This window comes from Poecilia reticulata, chromosome 16 (genome assembly GCF_904066995.2).
Source record: "Poecilia reticulata chromosome 16, P_reticulata-male-v2, whole genome shotgun sequence".
Taxonomy (NCBI): Eukaryota; Metazoa; Chordata; class Actinopteri; order Cyprinodontiformes; family Poeciliidae; genus Poecilia; species Poecilia reticulata.
Window position 1 is genome coordinate 7,504,030 of NC_088845.1, and position 23,611 is coordinate 7,527,640.

General features: G+C 39.9%; 1 protein-coding gene across 6 annotated transcripts in view; it reads left to right on the forward strand.

Annotated features, from left to right (window-relative positions):
• satb1b (SATB homeobox 1b) overlaps positions 1–21,078 on the forward strand; it is an 84,556-nt gene extending 63,478 nt beyond the window's left edge. For all 6 annotated transcript variants that reach the window (XM_008431192.3, XM_008431195.3, XM_008431190.3 and 3 more), the window contains 2 exons: positions 14,472–14,678; positions 18,622–21,078. In XM_008431192.3, the coding sequence (XP_008429414.1) occupies positions 14,472–14,678; positions 18,622–19,263 (849 nt within the window). In that variant the 3' untranslated portion in view covers positions 19,264–21,078. The remainder of the gene's footprint in view (positions 1–14,471; positions 14,679–18,621) is intronic.
• Positions 21,079–23,611: the final 2,533 nt, after the last annotated feature.

Consider the following 23,611-nt stretch of genomic DNA (forward strand, 5'->3'; position numbering starts at 1 on the left):
AAACATGTCCAGAAACAGGCAACAAGATGAAAACAAATAGTGGTTGTTCATATCAGTGTTGTTTTATTTACCAGACCGATACGGATATGTTAAAAAATATCTGATACCGATGTTAGTGCCGATATAATACGCATCGTCCGCCATCTTCTGCATTCGTTTTTGGAGGAAAATCTAATTTTTCATGAGTTCGTATCCGTAACATCCTAAGAAGATGTGTTTGTACTTCATTTTATCACATCTCTAAATCTTAGTATCTTATATTTGTCCAGTTGCAAGGATTTTCCCTGACCATGATGCAATCGTTTAGGGGGAAATGGAAAAGAAAAACTGTGCTGAGAAAAATGTGGACTGATTACAATAAATATCTTCATTGCCAAATTGAACAATAATATCTCAGATGCATATTGTTCAAATTTTGTGCAGCCCTACTTTAAACTTTATCCTTGTTTGAAGCTTTCGGTGTAAAACGACACCAAACAAACTCTAAAGTTGCCTGTAAAGATGCGCTTAGCTTCCCCGCCTGTGTGGCTCCTCCGCACATCGCACGTCTCTCAAATTAGGCAGATCAGAGCCGGCGCTCCGGAGCCCCGGGGGTCGAAAAGGCCCGTGACTGTTTATTAATTGATTTATTTATTTATCTCCTGTGCCTGCTTGGTTATTAGGTTGCCATGGGAAACAGGCAGGGCCAGATCGCCTCTGTTATTAAGGACACAAATTTCTTGATCTGGAGACCCAGCTGTCTGAATAATTAATTTAGCTCATGAGTTATCTCACAAACGGTGAGTCGCCCCCCTGAAATGAGTCTTTCTCTTATTGTTTAATGGACAGAGGAATTCCCAGCAGCCTTTATCTGACTGTTTAGCACCGGGCCGCACTGAGCATGCTCAGAGCACTTTGCGTCTCTCTTTCCATCTCTCTCACTTACGCCTTACATGCCACCTCTCACCCCATCTGTCTCCCAACCGCTACAGCTCCCTCACGGTTCCTCGCTTACCTCCTACCCTCCAGCCTAAGCCGGGAATCTGTCGGGACGCTTCGTCATCACCTTTCACGTCTTTAATGAACGTTCTCCAGCTTTTGGCCGCTTTAGTTCGGGACTAATTCCTCGAGCCGTCTCTGGCTCTGACCGAATCTGCTCCCGCTCCTGTGCCAGGTGTGGCGTTTTCCTCGTTTCGTCTTCCCTGCAAATGTGAGCTATCTAACCCACTCCCACTGTCTCCACTTCTTTCTCCTGACAGACCACACAGGGCTTGTTCTGAGGCCCATTCTCACTAATCTGATCAGGCAGGCAAATACGCCGGGAAAAGCGCTTTAATGATCCCCCTAATTACCTCAAGTCAATACCAACTGTATTATTAGACTCGGGGAAAATATTCCATTAGGGTGCCCCCCGTGGGAGTCCCCCCTGTGCGCGCCGATGTCACGCGCCGCGCGCCCCCTACGCTTGTAATTAATTTTATTTACACACGCAGGAATGCACAAGGTCGCACCTGCAGCCCGGAGCCGCCCGACTCGGCCCGCCTAATCAGATCTGTCATAATTACCATTCTGCATGCTTCTGACACACGCCGGGAAATATTTCAATTTAACTACAGCCACCAGCTCCGGCAGATGCAGCCTGAGAGAGAGAGAGAGAGAGAGAGAGAGAGTGTGTGTAAGTGTGTGTGTGATAGAGTGCAGTGAAATCGCATGGGGAGATATTAGGATCTATCCAAGTCCTCATCCTGCTTATGTGCACTTGGTTTCACTCACATTATTCTTCCTCCTGATGTATTTCATGATCTCCACATCACTGTTTCTGCCTTGCACTCATCTCTTCTTTACCTGTATTGTGTCGGGATTTTACGTCATAATCCAACCCTCACTAGGATACTCTCTACACTGCAAAAACACAAAACCTTACCAATCTAGTTTCTAGTTCAAATATCTCTGTTCGCTTGAAATAAGGCAAAACTAACTCAAGAGCAACTTTTCAGCAATATAATATAAGATACTAAGATTTAGAGATGTGATAAAATGAAGTACAGATGAAGTACAAATTATTTAAGTGAAATACTTTGCCATTGCAAGAAGTATTTTTTTTTAATCAATATCAAGGAATTATTGACTTAAAACAATCTCCTACATATGCTGAAAAGTTACTTTAGTTAGTTTCGTCTGATTTCAGGTGTACTAAGATATCTGCACTAGAAACTAGTCAAAAATAAGTCTTAATATTTTGTGGTTTTTTTTAGGTGTAAAACATTTTTTCCAGTATTTTTTTCTCAATCTTTCCCCTGCTTCTGCTGAGCACAGCATGATGCTTCCACCACCATGTTATACCATGCAGATTGCATTACCAGGGTTCATTTTCTGCCACTCATTGAATCTTGCATTCATTTCTTTCAACATTATGTTTCTTCTCTGTCCATAAAAGCCTGATTTGTGGAGTGAACAGATTCTCCCTCCTGAGCTGTTGATCTCTGCAGCTCCTCCAGAGTCACCATGAGCTTTTTTCTCTTTGTATTTTATGTTTATGGATGAATTGGATTTCCGTGAGACGTCCAGAGCTTAGCATGTTGTTTTAGAAACTAATCCTGCAGGCGTTTCTGCTCTGTTCCTTGGTTTTCATTCACAGAACTGAGATTAAAATACACACATTTACTAATAAGGTAGCATGTGAGGGATATTTGTAATTTATAAAACATACGTTTTTCTTTCCTACTTATAATTTTGTAGCATAAGAATCCTAATAAAAACATTAAAGTGTGTAGTTTGTAAAATGTAAACAGGTTTATGGAGTGTGAAATACTCTGCAAAATCTTAATATTATTGAAGCAGAGTGAAAAAAGCATATTCTAAACTCAAGGCAGATTACTTTAATGATGGTTAGTAATTGTATCGAACTGACAAACTTATTTTAACTCTTTTTTTTTTAGGCTGAATATTTAGTTTGATTAGTATCAGAGGCAAACTTGTAGACCAATTAAATGACTTATTCAACTGACAGAGACAATTTGCAAGTTCTCTGCTATTTCAATCTCTAATTCAATAAGATCAGTCATGATTTATCAGCTTAATTATCCTTTGATATTAGCAATTAAACCCCAGCTTTGAATTAAATCTCAATCAAGCTCTTATAATTGATGGAATCAGACTCTACGTAGGTGCTCTACGTGATTGTGTGTGTGTGGGGGTGTGTGTGCGTGTGTGTGTGTTTGGGATGGGAGCTGTGGTTTCTGTTTGTCTGCTGTTCATCCTCGCCTTGTTTGTTATCTGGTGCGTGCGCGTTCAGCCTCCATCTGCCTCATCAGTATTGAATAGAAAAGATGATAAACAAGAGGTAAATTTGCGGTGGGAGAGCCGTGTTTGAACACTCAAACACTGGCGGCGCAGGCAGTGCTCGTACCCAAATATCAGCCCACCACCAGGCTAAACTGGATTATGGTGCAATTTCAACAATATTAGTATCTGAAACAAAGAGGCACGTGTGCTAAAGCTCCATTGGTGACTCATTTTTCAGCCATTTTGTGTACATGATCCATCTGGAGTGCTGCGTTGGGACAGAAAAACCTTAACTGATTTTAAACGGACTGATATTAAAGGTGAAACTTACTAAAAATGTTCCTTCTCATATCTGAACTTTGAAAAAAAAAAAAAAAAACACCCTCCAGAGGATATATTTTTTTCTTCTAGCTACTAGTGTTTAGTTTCATATTAGTCCTGCAACACAAATACACTCTGGGGAACTCCCAAGTTTTGGTATTGTTACAACATGAAGTGCAGCTGTGGAGGAAGAAATAAATAAATAAATCTGTTTGCAAACCACACAGATGTTTAATGCGCTCCGTTTTAGATGGAATGGTCATTTGCCTTTGGTTATTCTTTCTTCGCTCCATCTGCCTCTATTTGCCTGCTCGAAAATTCCCCAAACACCCAACTGAGTCGGCAGCCATGACGTAAACGGCCACACAGAGCCGGTCCACATTGTTTCTGGGCGCTGGCTCTGACACAGAGGGGGCCCGGTTTCCTGCGCGGTCACGTCTCGCTCCCCTCCGCACAATGCGCGTCGCGTTAGCCGTCAATCTGTTAACGCTGACAAGTTGCCTTATTGTATCCTCAGAGGTCGCGACCTCTTTCAGAAAACGCTCACTGTCTGGCTAAGACCTCTCCGTGTCGCAGCTCCAACAGAGATTTAGTGTTTGGCATGAAGGATTCAGGCCGACTCTCACAGAAAGAACAGAGAAGGATGGTGGCACAATCCGGCTGCCGCAATCTGGAACGCCGGCACTGAAAACAGACATCAGAGTTATGTTTAGGTCATTTTATGATGGGAAACATTTTTAAAGGGGAAAATTTGGAATGATTCGGGTGGCTGTAAAGAAGGCCTAGCCATCATTTAACAAGGTTACCATTTGTCAGCTTTATTAGTTTGTTCTCAAGTTTGCTGAGCAGAGCTGCAATCAGATGGTGGTTATGAGAAATTATGCAGAGAATAATAAAACTCTTTGATCACTCAGTCTGCTTTAGAAAATGGCTTTTTTTTTTCAAAGTACTCCATTTCGCCATTTTTTTCTTTGCCTCCATGACAATGAAACATATTCAGCATTTCTTCCTCTGAGGTAAAGTTGCAGCTCTTTTAGCAAAGACTTCATCGCGGTGTAGAGAACTGCGATAAAGTCACAAAAACCTCTTCAGAAAATAAAAAAACACAACCAGAGGCATCTGTTGAAGCTTCAGCAGCAGGTTAAAAGAGAGGCCAGTCCTGTTGACTGGTTTGTCAGTTCAGCAAAAACAATGTTTATTTAAATGAGTTGCAGCTTTTAAAAACACTAAAAAACTCAAGTTTGCATTCACTAAAATGTGTAAATGCTGCAAGCATTATTGTGATTATTATTTGAGTATTTTATGCAACCAATTTATAGGTATTGAATTTATTATTGTATAATTTTTCATTCCTATTTTTGTCTTTTTACTGACTATATTGTAGTAATAAAGCAAAACGAGACAGCCAAGCACACAGTTTAAAATCCCCCTTATTCTCGGATTCATGCTGTTAGATTATGGGAGGAAACCAGAGTACCTAGAAGAAAAAAAACATTTATTCAACAAAATATTTAAATCCACAGAGAAAAAATAAAACTGACCATTGAACCCCAAATATTGTTCCAGTAAATCAATTCAGACCTGAAGGTAACCAAAAAACAACATAAAAATATGTTGCCACATTTTCACAATCACCTTCATTTTTGTTTGAACGCTTTGGTTAATCAGCTGTCAACTAAAATGTTAGAAAAATCTAAATCTTTGCATTAAATTAACAGCTATTTCAGGTGTAAATCTGCTTAATGTGAACGAACCAGTAGAAATGATGCAACAATTTGTCGTTACACATTGGAAGTGCCAATTTTAAAACGTCCTAAAACCCATTTTTATTTTTAACACTTTGAGACTTCTTTTGCTTTGTTGAATGTTCATTGATTCTTCACCTGTACTTGAAGTGACTTTCCTTTTTCTTGCACAGCACAGTAAAAACACCAGGACTCCTGTTTTCCTTTCCCTTCCTGCCCTACAGAAAACCAAACACGTTTCAAATCATCGCTTTCTGTTTGCACACAAAGCCTTGCTCCGGTCTTGAGACGAGCTCCCGGTTACTGCTTATTGTTGCGTTAGATTCACATATGCCTGAGCATCAGGAATATCTCGGTAGTCTGCTGTCGTCAGCAGATGGGCGTCCACCGTGGCGTAATGCATTTACAGCGCAGCACACCCCAGCTTTGTAGGTCGAATGTGCATGTGCAGTTACTGGTTTGGCACGCTCAGAGAGGACAAACAGGTTTGAACACACCGTGTTATCGACTGCATTTATCTGCACTGTGTTGTCTGCCAGCGCTGGACTTTTGCCAAGTTCAAGGAGGAGGAAAAAAGACAGTAATGCATTGTCTTCCCCCCCTACTTTAACTCACCCCCAGCTTGAGACACAGGAGAGATTTGTCTGGCTGCCCCGGTAACCATCCTCTCCTCCAACCAGCCAGTGACAACAATGGCCACAATCATTACTTCTCTTCTTTTTCCCCTCCGTTTCAATTTCTGATGCATCATCTTGGCCTTTTTTTGCTTCCAAATTCAGCCTTTACTGTCTCCATGTGGGTAAAAATGAGGCCTCAGTTGTTGTCGCGCAGCAATACGTCGACGGGGAGGGGGATAAGCCTCCAATGGCAAATTGATGGACATCTGTTGGCTTATTTTATTTATTTTCGCGGTGGCCGAGGTCAGCTTGATGGGGCTGATAAGGAGCAAATGAGATTAGGGGGAAGGTGTTGGTGCAGGCAGTGTGACAGACCACTCTGTCTGTCCTTCTCTGTAGCGTCCCTGTTTTTGGACAGCAAAGCCTGCTTTTTTTAGAGTTTTTTTTTTTATGTTGGGGATTTTTGCAGCAGAGGTTTTGTGGTGAATGGCTCGGTGGGTGGGTTTTTCTGACAGAGCTCTCATTGGCAGCTTGTGACTCCTGCACTCACTTACACGATGCACTTCATTGCATCGTTGGGGGAAATCTTGCAGATGAATTCAGCTATTGTGCACCTAGGAAAATGTTTTCACCCGAACACGACGGTTGCTATCTCTGCTCAGACTAAAGGATTTTCCTCTCTAGTTCATTGGATCTTCATTTGTTGCAGCTTCTAAGTTTTGGTCAGCATTTGAATAATTTAAAATCAGTCGGTTTTTCAAAAAGTAAAGAGATTTTACCTTGATGTAATCTGATCTGTGCAGTAGCTCAAGTACTCACTACTCATTAAAATCATCAAAACTATTAACTCCCTTAATTTGTGGTCCATAAATGCATCAACAAAAAGCATTTACCTTGTTTAGAGACATACTTTATGCAAATAGGTAGATAATTTTCTAGTGCTTCAGTTTTCTATTAAATTAAAATCTTATTCTAGCTAATAATATTCAGAACTTTCCTCTTTTTATATGTAGGAGTGGTTAAGAAAACAAAACAAAAGCAGAATTACTCAAAACAGAATCAATAAACCTGTACCTGGAATTGGTCAGGAAAACCCAAATGGTGTTTTTTAAATAAGAAAACTGTGTTAGAGAATGTTGGTTACCAGTTATTAAAAGTAGTTGATGATTGAATTGCAATAGACTGGAAAGGCCAAACTACGACAAAATGAAGCAAAACTTTGACAGAAAATGTAGCTCTTGTTGTCTACAAATGGATAATCAGTGATTTGACACCAAACTGACACAAATACTCTCTGAAATTCGTCATAAAACAGTAACTCCAAATTTTTCTTCCACCTCACCACCACCTGTAAGATTAAGACCAGAACAAACCTGTCAACAACCACAGGCCTACTTTTTAAAACCTGAGGAACTGGAGCATGACATCGGTTTAAATATCGTTACTTTATCTTTCAAGTAAGATAAAGTAACGATCTCAAATTTTCCTAGAAGAAGATTTAGACTGGACTTAAGTGCTTTTGATATTTTTAATTACCCTTTGAAAGTGTTGAGCAGAAGGAAGTCTGACCTGACGAACGTAATTTGGTCTAAGTATAGATCAGTGTTGAGTATAAATAAGTAAATTACTAAGGAGCTGACACACCTACAACAGACATATCAAGGCGGTGTCGGCGCAGTCATGACGCTCTCGATGGTGTTTACGTGTCGTTACCATAGCAACCAACAGTCTAAACGGTAATTGAAGACCTGGACACTCAAAGGATGTCTGACGCTTTGGACGTCAGTAAGACGCTTTGGACTAAGTACCAGAGTTTGGTAGGAGTCATACTGTGAGTTTGCATCTTTCATTTCTCTGGCATGGACCCGTCCAAGAGGACCAGGTGTATTTTTAAGGTACTATGGCTCCAATGACTGGTCATGTTGTGGCAAAGTGATTTCTTGATTAGTCGCCGTTTTATCCAGACCTAAAGTGCAGCCCCCATTAAACCCGATGCATTGCTCTTTGCGTAACACGCCAAGTTCTCGTCCAACCAAATCATTGTCGTTCTCATCAGATAGTTTCAAATACAGGCCACTTCTACATTTTGACTTGATTACATGACTTGCTCAGAAGAAGTGGAGCCACCTGCCAGCAGCTGCGCCCCCAGAGACGAGGTAATCAGAGTTTGATGGGAGGCTCGCCGGCCACGCCCGTTCCTCTGTGTGAATGCCCGGCTGGGTGTGGCGTAGCTGCGCTCACCTACAGAGTAATTCACTAAACATCTGATAACGCAGCACATTCCTGGAGATGAACACGTCCAACTGATCCCAGAACAATACGTCTTATACAAACGGCGTCAAACTGTGGATGAAATGAACCTTATACATATCAAACAAAAACTGGATGTTAGAGACCTTTGACATCTTCACCTCACTAATAGTTTAGTTCTGGGTTTTTGTTTCCTCCCAGACGTTGTTCTCTGAATTCAGCCACACAAGTATGTGGTTTATTATAGCGCGGTTTGATGTGAGGCATGAGGCTTCTCAGCCTGCTTACTAAAAGTAACCATCTTACTTCTGTTTCTCATGCGAATGCATGAAGTATTTCTTCTTATCAGTCACTGCAAGTTCCCTAAGTCTTCTGGTTCCTGTCTCTGTGCTGTTCTTTTAACCAGAATGATTAAACTGTAACATGGGAAAATCTGAGTGATGCATAAATTTCCCTGTTAGTCGACAACCGGGCCCGTTCTGAACTACTTGTTCTATTTATTTATAGAGAGCCCTTAATGATCTACAACAAAACCCAGAGTACACTGCATTGAAGAGCCCTAGATTTTTGTTTTCTGGAACATATTGCGACACTTTAGCGGCAGGGGCAGCAAGTTCTGTGATCCAATCAAGAGCAGTCGGTGCTTGTCAGCTGCAGTGGAGAGGCTCGGCAAATTACATTAAACAATAAGGGGGAAAACAGATTTGCAACAGGGCGGTAATATCACAAGAGTGCAGGAATGTTAAGCATAGAATCATGTTGATGCTTTGAAGTTTATTAAAATGTACAGATATTAAAGTGGTTTCCATACACGTACCATGAGCAAAAAACGTTTTTATGATGGGCTGATTAGAAATGATAAACTCAAAGAATGAGGAACATCTTGGTGCTCTTCTGCTGTGGAAGGCGCTGATATGGAGATGAATGATTTAGGCTGGATCTCTTTTCGCCAGAATTTGTAGAGTTAATTTAATTAGTTGATTTCCTGGAATTTGTTGGGTCTTTAGGCATTATCCACATATTTTCATTAAGTTTGATAATGAGGCTTTGGATAATTCTCAGCGTGGGTCTGCTGCTTTTTCTCTTTAAATCCAATTTCAATACGTCTTTGGGAACATCCTACCCCGCTTGTGTCCAAGTTTTACCCGTCTAGCTGTTGATTTGAGGTAAAGTTGAAGAATTTGAAGCTTTTCTTTTTTTTTTTTATTCCACCCAATTTATGCAAACAGGTCAGGACTGTCTTTGATGGTTTCCAGTTCATGCAGACTTGAGTCGTGGTTTGTTCCTGAACATCCTGACCAGTTTTCCTTCATATGAAGGAGGCAGATTGGGTGGTTTTTTTTTTCTGACCTTGGAAAGGTGTTGGCTGAGGCTAAAATGACACATTGATTTAGTAATAGATTAATCATGGAATATAGTGACTCAAGAAACGACGATTTCAGTAATTAAGCGAAAACCGTACAAAGAATTTAAACTGTTTGCATTTAACAAATAAAAAAAACAACCATTTTTAAAGATGTTCTACCCAAAACTCCTAAAGTGGCCCAGTTTTAGCTTCATCTGGTTCTAATTCTGTAAAAATGTCTCTTATTAAGCCCCTTTTTCTGGCCTGTTATTAATCTATTAATCCAAAAAATAATCAACAAAATTGTTCCACACTGCATTAATGTTAAGTCGAGCAGAAAAGGCTGAGCTTTTCACATGTCAGAAGGAGTTTTTTCAATGCAGATGCATCTTTTGCTCCACATGATCAAGTGTTCACTAAATTAATTCAATAAATTGTTCATCTTATTGTTTAAAGGAATTGAATTATTTGTGTTTATTTGCATTTTTTATTGTACAATAAAGGCAGAATGGGCCATTAATGGAGAGATTAATTGATAACCAAAATAATCTTTAGATGCAGAGTTTTTTAAGAATGACTCGAAAAGACTTTTCCATCTTGTGGAAACAAATTTTTTCAGATTTTTAGGGAGTTCTTTAGACTTTAAAAAGGTGAAACTACCAGATGCAATGGATCATCATCGTCAACCAGAAATTGTCAAAAATAATAATAAAAAATTCAACAAACTTCAGCAACAGTTTGATAAAAAAAAAAAAAAAAAAAAAAAAACCTGAGTCCATGGAAACATTGAGCACAACGGTATTTTAGTTGATTCCTTATTAATTTAACTATATTGTGTATTTTAAAGGAAATCCTCCATTTGCTTGTTTGGTTTACAGACAAGCGGAGGACGTGCGAACTCTTCAGGCTCTCCATGTGCATCTTTTTCCCGTCTCGCTGCCTCTGCCTGGCCTGTGGAAGCAATGCAATTAGACAAACACAAACAAAGCTCTTGAAACTGCCATGGAAAATGCTGACTGTCCACTGTCCTCCGTGCTGGCTGGGAGCAGAGTTAACCGCTGCTTGGCATCCATTTAGCATAAAACAGAAATGTTTGGTAAATTCTCTTTTCGTGGTACATGATTTCTTTTTTCTTTAAAAGCTCAACGCCCGCCCCAGAACTGGCAGAGAAGTGAGAGAAAAAAGCCAAACACACACACGCACACACACACACACATACAAAAAGAAAACAAACAAAAAAAACATTCATACTTGTGAACTAATAAACTCTCGGTAGTTTATTTAATCAAATGGACTTCCTGGCATTGAAATGGAGTTCACGTCGCGCCTTTGTTTGATTGGCTCTGCTGCTTTGGGTTTAATCCTGCTGGTTTGGGGAGTGTTTGAGTTGGATTACTCCATCGTTGGGCTTGGGTACTGTTTCTCTGGCTTTGACAAGATGCTGTGCGGTGGTGTGTGTGCGCGTGTGCGTGTGTGTGTGTGTGTGTGTGTGTGTGTGTTCTTCAATACCGAATCAGCTGAAACCACAGACAGCCCAACCAGAGCGCCATCCAAATCCCTCTGCATGCAAATTAAAAACGCAACAATAAACGTGGCAAAGGAACAAGGTGGGCACGCAGGCTTTATGGCCCCCTCTGCTCCCCTCCTCTTCCTCCTCTTCCTCCCACCCCCCCCACCCATCTCTCCCTTTCTCTCTCTCCTCCATCCTCCTCTGCTCTTTATGTCTCTCCTGCTCTCGCCTTCCTCCAGAAGCCCTCCTGGGTTTGATGTGGCTTATGGGAGGAGTTGGAACGGGGGACGACCAAACTGCTGAGTTATCTCCTGCTTGCAGTGTGGCGGCGTGGCTCTGCCCTCCGTGCGTGTCTCCGTGTGTGTCGCCGTGTTTGTGCGCGGACCAGCAGCCCCGGTGTAATCCCGCGGAAATGAAAGGTGCTGCCGCGCACTGGCCGGGAGATTACAGCGCCGCTCTGTCGCGCTGCCAGGACACACCGCCGGGCCGAGAGAGAAGCCCACAAACACGCTCTCACACACCCGGAGGCCCGCCCGCCCTCCCGCCCTCCGCCGTCTTCCTCCCTCGTTCTTTTACACCTCTCCCGCAGTTTGGGCAGAGGTCCGGTGTTTCCGTTTCGCTCTTACTCACACACTCACGCTGTTCTGGTTGAGGTCATCATGTCCGACCACGTCACCGAGCCTCTGAAGAGTCCTTCTGTCTCTGCAGCTGCGAATATGAATCTTCACTTATTTCACTTTGCACATTTATTCACAAACCAATTTTTAACCGAGTAAAGTTTCTCAAAGATGCTTCTATATGCATCAGAATGTGAAAATAGAAGCAGAGCTTAAAGGTTTACAGATGTTGCCAACTCCATCTTTGCTCAGACATGAATGTTTTTATTCGTTGCAGTGAGTTTTGGTGCACATAGATCTGGATTTGCATTCATAAAGGTCAAATCAATATTTAAAGAACAACAATAACATTGATTGAAGTAAAACGTCAAGAGGAGTAAAAAATATGTATATGCAATATAAACAGGATAAATCAATTTATTTTACAGTTAAAACCTAAATGTTTCCATTCATTTAATTATCAAAAAGTGTAATTATAATATATAATTAACAAGACATATTTCCCATGTTAATCTGCCAGCGGAACTAGAACTTTTTCATCAAAATTAGGGAATCATTGAGTTAAAACAAGCTCTTATATCTTCCTGAAAAGTTTCTTATTTGGTTTAACTAAAACATTTAACTCTTAGTGATAACAGTAAGTTAATTTCTTCAATTGCAGTTAAATAAATGATGTACATGAACAGTTGGAAAACCTCATTTTTGTGCTAAATTCTGGTCTCAATGTTAAATTGGCACAGATTCAGAATTATTCTTCCCCATATATAAGCTCAATGACTTAGCTCAGAGTAGTAGCAGAAATCAACTTTTGCTTTTCTTTGTTTTGTACAAGTATCCTTAAAATTAAATCAGTTTATTTCATGTTTTCTAGAAAACGCAGAGTGAACCCAGTCAGGTTGATTGAAACGATCACCAGCTCCAGTTTTTCTTTAAACCACCTTAAAGTCTCCAGCAGCCACAGCACATCCTGTGACGACGCGCGTTTGTGGAAGTGAAACCAGCATCATAACATCAGCTACTTCCAGCTGTAATGTTAGTTTTAATGCTGTCCCTACTTCACACCTACTCTCCAGCTCAGATTCATGACAGCAGTGGGTCAGGGCAACCCGATTCTTTGCAGCTTTGGGCAATTAAGATAAATCTCAGTCATTTCTGCATGCGGAGTTTCTTTGTGGTTCCTGCTGAAATAGGGCCGGTATGCTTGGTGTGTGTGTGTGTGTGTGCGTGCGTGTGCGTGTGTGTGCGTGTGCGTGCGTGCGCCCGTGCGTGTGTGTGTGTTATTGCTGGTAAATATCTTTTCATTTTATTTATTTGCAGGGTGCTGGACAATATTCCTTTTTTTTATATATCTGAACAGGCCTCACGTTTTTGTTTTTGTTCAGCATTGGCTCAACATTTTTCTGAAACTTATGTTGAGAGTTTGTTTTACATCACATCTGATACTTTGATGTACAAGTAATTACAATTTTGACCAAATTTCTTTTAGTTATCTCAGTAATTATTTTAGTTCAAACTTTTCCGACTGAATCCATGTGTTTAGACTTATTCGGTTGAAATGAATCGCCCGACTTTTTAGCAGAAAGAAGCTGGTCTGCAATAAAAAAAAGGAGTTTTGTTTGTTTCTGGATTATGTTCTTTCCTTCTAATCTAAGAGTTAACTCGTTTTTTGGGGTTATTTCGTTAGGTGCTTTTATAACTCTCCACTTTAAAGTCATTTAATTCTTTCTCTTACATGCAGAACCATTTACTCATGGCATAACTGAACCTCTTATTTACTTTAAGCTTTAAAGAAACATCTCGAGTCATAAATCAACCAGTCCATGGTGTTTTGTTTGATCGGTTAAATGGGTTTTCTCTGTGATCGCCGTCTTTGAGCTCTGTGTTTCGTGGCCCTCTGCTGGAGCGTCTCAAACACACGAGTCGCTTGTTTCCTCCTGAGGGTGCAGCTCAGTGTGAGAGTGTGTGCTTCTTGTCACATTAAATTGTTCCTTCCTGCTGTGTCGCTTGACCTCCAGTCACACTCGTCTTCAGCTGCAGACGAGGAGCAGACAGACACACCGCAGCTTCAGTTTGTGTGCGTGTGTCTGTGTGTGTGCTGTTTTTTCTTTTAGAGCTGGAAATCATTTCTGTTAAATACCTCTTCTGATTTGTTTTTATTAATAAATTAATTTTAAATGTTGTGTTTTTCAACTTGTATAACAACAGGTCTGCACTGCAAATACACAAAATCTTTCCAAGTATTTTTGGTCTACTTTTAGTGCAAATATCCTGGCACAGTTGAAATAAGACAAAACTAACTTATAAGTAACTTTTCAGCAAGATATAAAAGTTTTAAAGTCAGTAATTCAGCTGGTTTTACTGCTGTATGCTCGGTGCAATGGCTGCTAGAAAAGACAAGTGTTTTGTTGTTGACTTGCCATCCAGAAACCACTTGTTGCTTTCTTGTTTGTTGTGCAGAAGGCTCTACTTTTGCTTTTCAACGTGTATGGTTGTATAATTGTGCCATTTGTGGCCATTTCACAAGTTTTCACTTACAACAAAACATTTTTCCCATGTTAGAGTGAAATAACCTGCCAGTGGAACTAGAACGTTTTCATCAATATGAAGGAGTTATTGATGTATAACAAGCTCTTATATTGTGCTGAAAAGTTACTTGTTAGTTAGTTTTGTCTTAATTCAAGTGTGTTAATATATTTGCACTATAAACTAGACCTTATTTAAGATAAATCTCTACTTTGCTCGATTCTCCTGTGTTTGAGAGTCTGTAACTTGCTGATCTTTCCCCTCAATCATTTCTTTAAGGGTTGGCTCTGTGAGCTGCTGCGCTGGAAAGAGGATCCGTCTCCGGAGAACCGAACGCTCTGGGAGAACTTGTCCATGATCCGTCGGTTCCTGAGCCTCTCGCAGGCCGAACGCGACGCCATCTACGAGCAGGAGAGCAGCGCCGGGCAGCAGCACCACAACGAGCGGCCGTCGCACCTGATCCACGTTTCCACCGACCAGCTTCAGGTGAGCAAGACGTTCAGTCAAACAAACTGAGGAAAACCACGCTCGTAGCGTCTGCTTATCAAAAGATACACTTTTTATATCCTACAACGTCATGTAATACAATTTATATTTTTTATTAGATTCAAAAATTGTCCCAGTTTAACGTAAATTGATGAAAACACAACAGATTCCACACAGTAGTAGGATATAACATGGAGTGACCCCGTGTTTAAAATCTGAAGTTTTCACTTCCACGCAGTCTGGTTCATGTCAACACAACGCCAAGATGGAAAGAAATGAGCAATGACTTTAAAGAAGCAACTAGTGAGCCTGAACATCAATCTGGGAAGAGTTATAAGCTAATTTTTAGTCTCAGTCCAACGCTCAGTTGTTGACAGAATAATATGGAGGATTGTTTTGATGACGTAATAAATGTGAAGTGTTAGAAAGAATAGAAGCTTCTTAAAGAGACAGAGACCCAATATCAAGGTATTAAAGTTCATTTAAGTCATTTTTTATATATGCAGCATTTTTCTAACAACTAAAGGCAACATGGTGACTTGATTATGCTATTTAAGGGTTTTATGTACATATTACAGCCCCTTTGAATGTTTAAGATCAGGACAGTTGAAAGAGTCTGAGCAAACATAGAAAGGTTGCCATCAAAAAGCCTCTTTTCCCTTAAAAAACTAAAATGCACTAATTTGATTACAGACCAAAGCAGAGATGTTTCGTTATAGTAAAACCACCAGAACTGTCAAGCACGGCGGGGGAGGGTTAATAATTTAGGCTTATGTTGCACCAACAAAAGTATTCAGCAGACATTGAGTTGATCATGAACTACCAGGTGTAACAAAATATTCTAGAGTTAAATACATCCATATTCCCCTGCAAACCAACAAAAGTCTTGATTATATACATGCAGTCACAGTAATTTAAACTTTATTTATGTAGCACATTTCAGCAACAAGGCAGTTCAAAGTGCTTTACTTCATAAAAACACAAAAATCAACTATTGAAACATTACATTTTCCAAGCGTCGTCATTTACAAATCAAAATGTTGGTTAGTGTTTCATTTATTTTGGTTCAAAAACTAAACAGGTTCGTTGTTATTAGTCTATATTTTTACAATTTTCCGGATTTGCGGAACATGCAGGAGCTACGTTTCCATTAAAAATGTGAGCAAAACTTTGTCTATATTCCGATAATGTCAAAACCAAAAACACAATTTTGAAACAAAGTTTGTTCACGCAATAAGATGTGAAGAAACATCATCATCCTCCTCCTACTTTGTCGTCTTCTTTGTCTTTTCCTGCTGGAAGTAACGTCCAGTTACTGATCATGTGATTTATGTTAAAAAAGTGTCTCCGTTGCAGTTTTGCGAAATACATGAATTTTGCAAAACTAATTTCAGCCGACAAACCACCTAAAGAAAGCATATGTTTTATTTAAATTGGTGTTTTTCCATGAAGCAAATGTATTTTAATAATTCCAGTTTCCAATATGCAGCTGCTGATTCTGTTCAGTGTCTGATGAGCATCTTTTTGCTGCTGCCTCATAAATCCAGAAGGCAGTAGGGGTGTACTTACTTTTTTATGTTTTCGCTTCATCTTTATCAAACAATAAAAATGCTAAATCATCTGTGGTTTTTTTGTGCACTTCGGTTTAGATGGAAATAATTTAAAACCCTGTAGAGACCACATGTTTTTTTATCATTCTGTACTTTTTTTAACACGACTATAGCTGAAATTAAACCAAACACTTATAAATAGATGTTTCACACTTTTCTTTCTTGTGCTTATTTTCTTACAATTTAAACCAGACGGTTAGTTTCATAGAAGTTACGTCTTTTATTGGACAATTTAGTTGCTAAATGAGTCATCTGATAGGAGAGAATAATCAGTTATTAAACTGCCTTTGGATCTGAATCATTTCTGCAGCCTGAATAAATTTGTAAACGCTTCTTGTGAGACGCAGAGCTAGACTCTCTTGACAACAATCTGCTTATGAGATCCTGAAAGTCTGAGTCAAAAACAAGTGAAAAACACATTTTTTTTCTCATTTAATGTATTTTCAGCTAATATTCCAGGAAAATAAATAAACAACGTTTAAGAGTCATAATGAACACTTGTAAATTAGAACCACGGCAACACTTCAAAGTTCCTACTTTTCACAGAAAGCTGTTTTCAAAGATATCATTAGGCTGAACTTAGTTAACAGAGCTGCTTTATACGAGACATCTGGCGTATGAATAACAAATAACACAAAGGCTCAGTTAACGGTAGAAACATCTTAATGAAGCACAATAATACTCCTATTAAAAGTCCGCGCCACAGCTGACTGCTTGATTTGTTTTTTTGGTTCCTTAGATACACGGCCAGTTGTTTCACAAAGGCTCTCATTTACGGGATATAAATAAGGTAATAGGATTTCTTTTAGCAGCAGATATGGAATGAGGGAGTTTTTATGCAGACTTTGCATGCAAACAGAAATGCTTGTAGATGGATAAAATTAGATTATTTCTGACTTAATGGTGCAGCTCCTTACTGTCCATAAAAAAAAACCAGGGTTTAAATATTTTCCGCCGGTCTTTCACTAACGCAACACGTCGGCCAAATTAACTCCCATTTGCTCGACAAGAGTTACCGGAGCTCGGTATATTGGTACAGTAAAATCACATCTCTGGGTGCATTTATGCAGCTGGCGAGCCGAGTCCCCGCAAAGTGCTGTTTTGCAAACTTGATTATGAAACACCTATCGACAGCGTCTGAGTCAGAAATGAAAACACAACAGCAGCCATTTCACCGGGTCAACAGGGACCACGAGTTGCCCACTCGCTCCCTCTCCAGCCACACAATGAGACATTTTGCGAGTAATGTGTCATGTGTTTGTACCGACGGGACTCCAAAACGAAGCCGGAGCGAAAGCCATCGACAGCGGCGAGTCAGCCGCACCGTCGCTACGTGAACTGGGCGCAGGAATGATTATTGCTGGCTGCCACTGGAGCCTGATGAGCTGCTGAGGACAGAATTGAAACACTGGTTTCCTCTGTGTTATGCTGCTTGAGTTATTTAAGTACCTGAGGGTGATGCTGCTGCTTTTCAGCTCCCAGTAAAGCCAACAGCCAACCAGCGAACACATAAGGCCTGTCAGGGTAACAGATTTAGCTGAAGTTATTGCGATAAACGATAATATTGTTGTTGTAATATGATGGAAATAATGGCATAATAATGCAAGAACAAATTCTCAAAGATCAGTGATCTATAAATTGTAACGAACATTAAACTCTGGAACTGGAAGACATTTTAAATATCTAAAATAAATAAAACGACAGAAACAACAAATAAGATGAATTATGAAGTCTGTAAACAAAACTGTCATTCAGTTTAAGGGCTATTTGAGACCAAAACTCCAGACTAAACACTGCGGTGTCATCCAGTTTCTGGTAGAAAAAGAGAGAAAAAGATAAATCGTGTAAATGGAAATTATTGTGTTTATTTTAATTTATCATGTAATTAATTAATTTATTGCAACAGGCCTAGTGGAGTAAAAAAGTATTTAGTGGAAAGTCTACTCAAGCACAGAGTAACTGATCAAATTATCAATCATTCAATACTTAAAATTGAATTAATCGGTTGGACCAAAATGTAAAGTTAAGTGAAAATGTTGAAATTTTAGGGACAAAAATGACAATAATTCATGTAAGTAACAAAAACTAACAAATCAGGCAAAAGAAAAGTTTCTTTCCATAAAAAACTTATGAAACATTAACAAAAACCTTCAGGAGTGTGTTTGGTGAATTTTTAGATAAAACATGTTTGGTTTTTGTTCCAGAAATTTTACTCAAGTTAAAGTAGAAATACTTCATAATAAAATTACTCAAGGAGTAAAACTACTCCTAAAAGTATATTTTTTCAGAAAAGTTACTCAGTTCCTGCCCTCCTCTGGTTTTTCTCTCTGCAGGCTCAGCCGCCTCAGTCTCAGCAGCAGCACCAGCACCAGCCCTCGCTGTCCCTCCACCCCTCCCAGCCTCTTCTCTCCCAGCAGCCCTTGCAGCAGCAGCAGCAGTGCAACGCCGGCCCCCGACTGCCTCCTCGCCAGCCGTCCACCGCCTCCCCGGCCGAGACGGAGGACGAGGGCGGCCGCGGCATCAAGTCCCGTGGCGGCGGGGGAAAGATCTCCCTGGAGGCTCTGGGCATCCTGCAGAGCTTCATCCAGGACGTGGGCCTGTACCCCGACGAAGAGGCCATCCACACGCTCTCCGCCCAGCTGGACCTGCCCAAGCTCACCATCATCAAGTTCTTCCAGAACCAACGCTTTTACGTCAATCACCCGGCCAAGGCGCCGAAGGACCACAACACCGCCGCCGCCGCCAACAACAACAACAACTGCGGCAGCACGGCGGCGAACACCAGCAGCAGCAGCAGCAGCCGCAGCAGCCCCGCCTTCGAGGAGGAGCTGACGGACTTCAGGGAGAGCGGGGAGCTGCTGAAGGAGCTGGACGAGAGCACGCAGACCACCGCCACCATCTTCTCCATCAAGATGGAGGAGCACCTGGGCCGCGGCGCCGAGGTGCAGTCCGAGTCCGAGCACGAGGTCAAGTAGGACCGACGTCCGTGCCGACGGCAGCGCGCTGAGCATGAGGCGGAGCCGTGACCTCAGTCTGTACGGCGTCCGGACCGGCGAGGCGTGATTATGTGGAAATATGTGATCACACAAACACTGGAAAGCCCATTTCAGACTCCGAAAAAAAACCCAGAACTACTTTTTGGATTTTGTAAAACTTGTAATAATCACTGTAAAGACTGAAGCATCATTTTAATAACCTGCACAAAAAGAAAAAAAAGTTATTGTAATTATGTTGGCGTGGATATTTGCTGGCTGCACTCGATGTACGTCGTTTTACACTGACTTCTCTTTTTGAGCTACTGATTATATTCCGAAAGGAAACAAAAAAAGAAAGAAACAAAAAAAAGAAGTTTCCCAGGAGTTCGATAGGTGTTTATGTATGTAGTTTTTTTTAAGCAAATGAAATCAAGGACCAAGTGGTTGTCAAGGCCTTAATCATGAGGTATCAAGTCTGGAGCCTGCTGGCGGATAAGTTATTCTTTTACAAAAGAGCGTAATGTGATTCTGGATCACTGCAATCACCCAGAGCCCAGGTGCATCTCTGAGAAGAGCTCAATCTGTACTTATTATCTGTTAGGGAAGAATTATAAATATAAATATATATAGACATTATATTCTAACTGTAAAAATAAAAAAAAAGTACAGTCTTAAAGAAACTATGCCAACAAATGCCTTGTACTATACGGCACTGCCGATGTTAGATTATTTTGCAAAACCTTCGTCACTGTAATTTGTGAAATGCCACACGGTTAGAAATGTGAATGGATGAAAATGTTCTGTTGTCTGACGTTATTTATTTGCGGTTCATGCAGTGTTTCTGATGTAATTATTACAGTTTTCATTTTAAACTTTGTCACTTTCCCCTCCTCTTTTCTTCTTTTTTTTTTTTTTTTTAAATAATAATCTCCACCAGTCTTTGTATTCCTATTTATAAGTGTAACTTCAACGGGCAGTGAAAACAAAAAGTGTCTTAAACGTCTTAAACGGAGAAGCGTGCTTTAAAGGTTGCCTATAAAGTGCTGTCCGTCAAGCTAATCATGCTACAAGCTTCACTATTATTGTTGTATGCAATTTTTACTATCATGCAAATAAGCTTAGGTGGAACGACTAACCTGCAAGCGAGCTTAGAGAGAGAGTTAAAAAGAAAAAAACATATGCAATCTGTGTGAGGTCCGATGTCTGCGACGCGTCTTCCTATGGTCAACGATCCGTTTGGGAAAGCTCCGGCTGTGTAAAGATCCTGTACAAAAAGTGTTTCCTTTTTTTTAAAAAGCCTTCATTTCAACGAGAACACCGGTTATTTTGTTACAAACCGACTGTTTTTGTAAGTGTTTCTCAGTTCGTCTCTGCAGAGACGTTCCAACTAGAAGTGGTTATTGATTGTTAATTACACGATTAAAAGTGTTTGTATTGTTACACAGATTTCTTGGCATTAACTTGACCAGACTCTTTCGCCCCCAGAGGGAGGGGTTTTTTATTTTGTCTTCTTCTCCGGAATCAAAACACGAGACAATGTGAATTGTTTTTAAACGCCCCGCTCAGCTGGGAACACCTGCTGTTTGTAATAACTGTAAATATCACATGGTATGGATCATTGATTGTTTATTATTGTAAATATATTTGAAGTTTGTGTAAGAGCTCACCGTACAAGAACTGAATTTTCTGTTGTGCCTCTTCCTCTCAGAGCGACTGTACCTGGGCTCCTCCGAACTGCTGAGTGTATCTGAAGCACCTGTGAAATCTGAAATAAATAAAAACGTGAGGTGTGAACACCTGGGAGTTAACATCTAACGCGGCGCAGGTGTCCTGACCTCACTGAGAGGGAATCCCCCCTCACCTGTTCACACCCAGGGAAACGTGCCAGCCTGTCCTCCAGCAGCCGACTTTCTGTCTTATCCTGCAAAACGTAACGCGGTTTGTGTTCCGGGGAGAAGGAAGAAACGCAAACAAAAAAAAAAAATGCCTGAGCTGTCAGAGGTGATGATCTGAGGGGACACAAAGCACGTTAAGAGGTGAAAACGAGATCGAAATAAGAAAGCAGCGTTGATTTTTCCAGATTTTTCACTCGCTCGCTGACAGAGGTGCCAACAACTATCAGCAACACCAGCATTAAGTCATTATCACCGTTTTCATGACGACCAGACTGTCTCCTTTAGAAAATAGCGTTTCTTTTACAGCAAAAGTCATTTTACAGAACAGGTCCAGTACATTTACAGTTATATTTAATACAGTTGCCAAACCAGCATGTCTAATTACTTTCACGTACTTGTTCTTCCTGTGCAAGCACATGGACACGGTGGAGAAGAACATCTGTAAATACTGGGTCAGTACTGCATATTAAAAACACCTACAAGTGCAAACAACAACAAGAAGTTTAAAAAAAAAATTAACAATTTCTGTCTAAAAACCAAAAACTGAAAAATCTGTCCTGAAATATTTTCCTCCACTTTAGTAAAGTCTTTAGTTGAAACGTTGGTCTCTGTTTTTGCTGCAAAATCTGGATTTTCTGAGGGTTATTTTATGATAAATAGAAGAAAATGCAACTAAAGCATTAAGAGCAAATTGTGTGTAAAATATTTAAAAGTCCAAATGGTCTAAGTCTTACAAAAATAAATGTAAAAGTTGCTAAAATTATCTAAATATATTTAAAATATATAATAATCACTGTTTAAAATTTGAATAGAAATATTAAATACAATGTCAAATATTTATACGAAAAGTTAATAAAACATATTTAAAACTAAAAACTCATTAAATTCAAATTACATCGTCAGTAAATAATTGTAAACTTATACGTTATGGGAGTAATTGTAAATACCTAAGAAACTAAATTGCTTAAACTGAGGTTGCTTTTCTTTTTAATATTTAATAACATGATCAAGCTTTTATAATGTGATATTAAGGTACAGGCACAAGATTAACACAAAGAATATTTCTTCTTAGTAGACCATAGATTAGGGTCAAAATAAAGTCAAAAATAAATATGTGCCGTCAGCCTCAGTGTAACTTTCTTCAAGTAGATGTTAAATCTGATTCTTCAGTAAATACTCTCTCCCGAGCAGCAGCAGAAAGCTCTGGTTTGTGTTCGACTCTCCGACAGGTAAGGCTGATTTCTGGCTCTCCACTTCAAAGACTTCACCGCACGTTAAAATAGAAATCACATTCGTGGCAATAAAGGTGACAGATGAGTCATCAATGCTGTTACCTCAGGCACGTCATGGGAGGCTTACATGCTTTTAAATAATTCAACTAAAGAGACATCATGCTGGGGAACAGGCCACCTTTTCTGAGTTGGTAAAAAAGAAGCAAACAGAGGCATCTTCTTGTGATATTTGTAGAAATCCTCAGCAAACAGTTTCCACATTAAGCTTCCAGCTGACGCACATGTGTGGTGAGAGCTGGGTGGAGCTCGGAGCAAAGTTTAATTTTAACTGGTTAAATAATAACGGTACAGTTTGAACGGTGGTGAGAGGAGACGTATTTATAGGTGACGCACTACATGAAATAATGTTTGCAGTGTGAGGAAAATTATTTGGGAGATTAGCTTTATATACTTTTTAATTTTCAGGTTTAAGGATGTAACATGAGTTAATTTATGAGTAAAACATGGTTTTCCATCTTTGTCGTGCACAAAACTCCTTATTAGCACCGTAAATTACCAAAATCTAAATTGATCTTTAAATAAAGTAGCATATATTATGCTGAAAATTATGTAAAAATATAACCCTTAATTTGAGTCCATTTGTTCAGAGGGAAAAACAAAGTATTTAAAAAATGCCTGAACGATTCCTTAAAAACAAATGTATTCTTATCTGACTTTTTCAGTTGATGAGATTGTCTTCAAACTTTTTATTAGAATGCACGACCTCCTGATTCCTACATGTTGTGGCATAATGTTTCTCAACTGTTCTTCAAAATCAGAAAGACAAGAGAACATTTCGTTAAACTAAAGCAGAAGAGTGTTGATCATCATGACCTTCACCATATGCACATTCAGAAATATAGTAAAAAGTTAAAAGCAGCAATTGAGTCAAACACCGAAGTTTGGCCATTAAGTAAATTTAACCTACATCCTGTCAAAAACACATGAAGAGTTTGCTAAATTTTTCTAATTTGTGTCATTTGGTCAGATGAGACTGAGCCTTCTGGCAAAAAACCCTTTAAAGTGAAGGTGATGCTGTGGGCCCATTTCTCTTCCAAATGCACAGGAAAACAAAGTGCACAGCATCATGAAGTCTGTGAAATACAATAACATTTTGAACAATAATCTGCAAATGCCAACCCGGAGCATGTCAAGTGGATTTGTCTCATATTTTTAACTTAG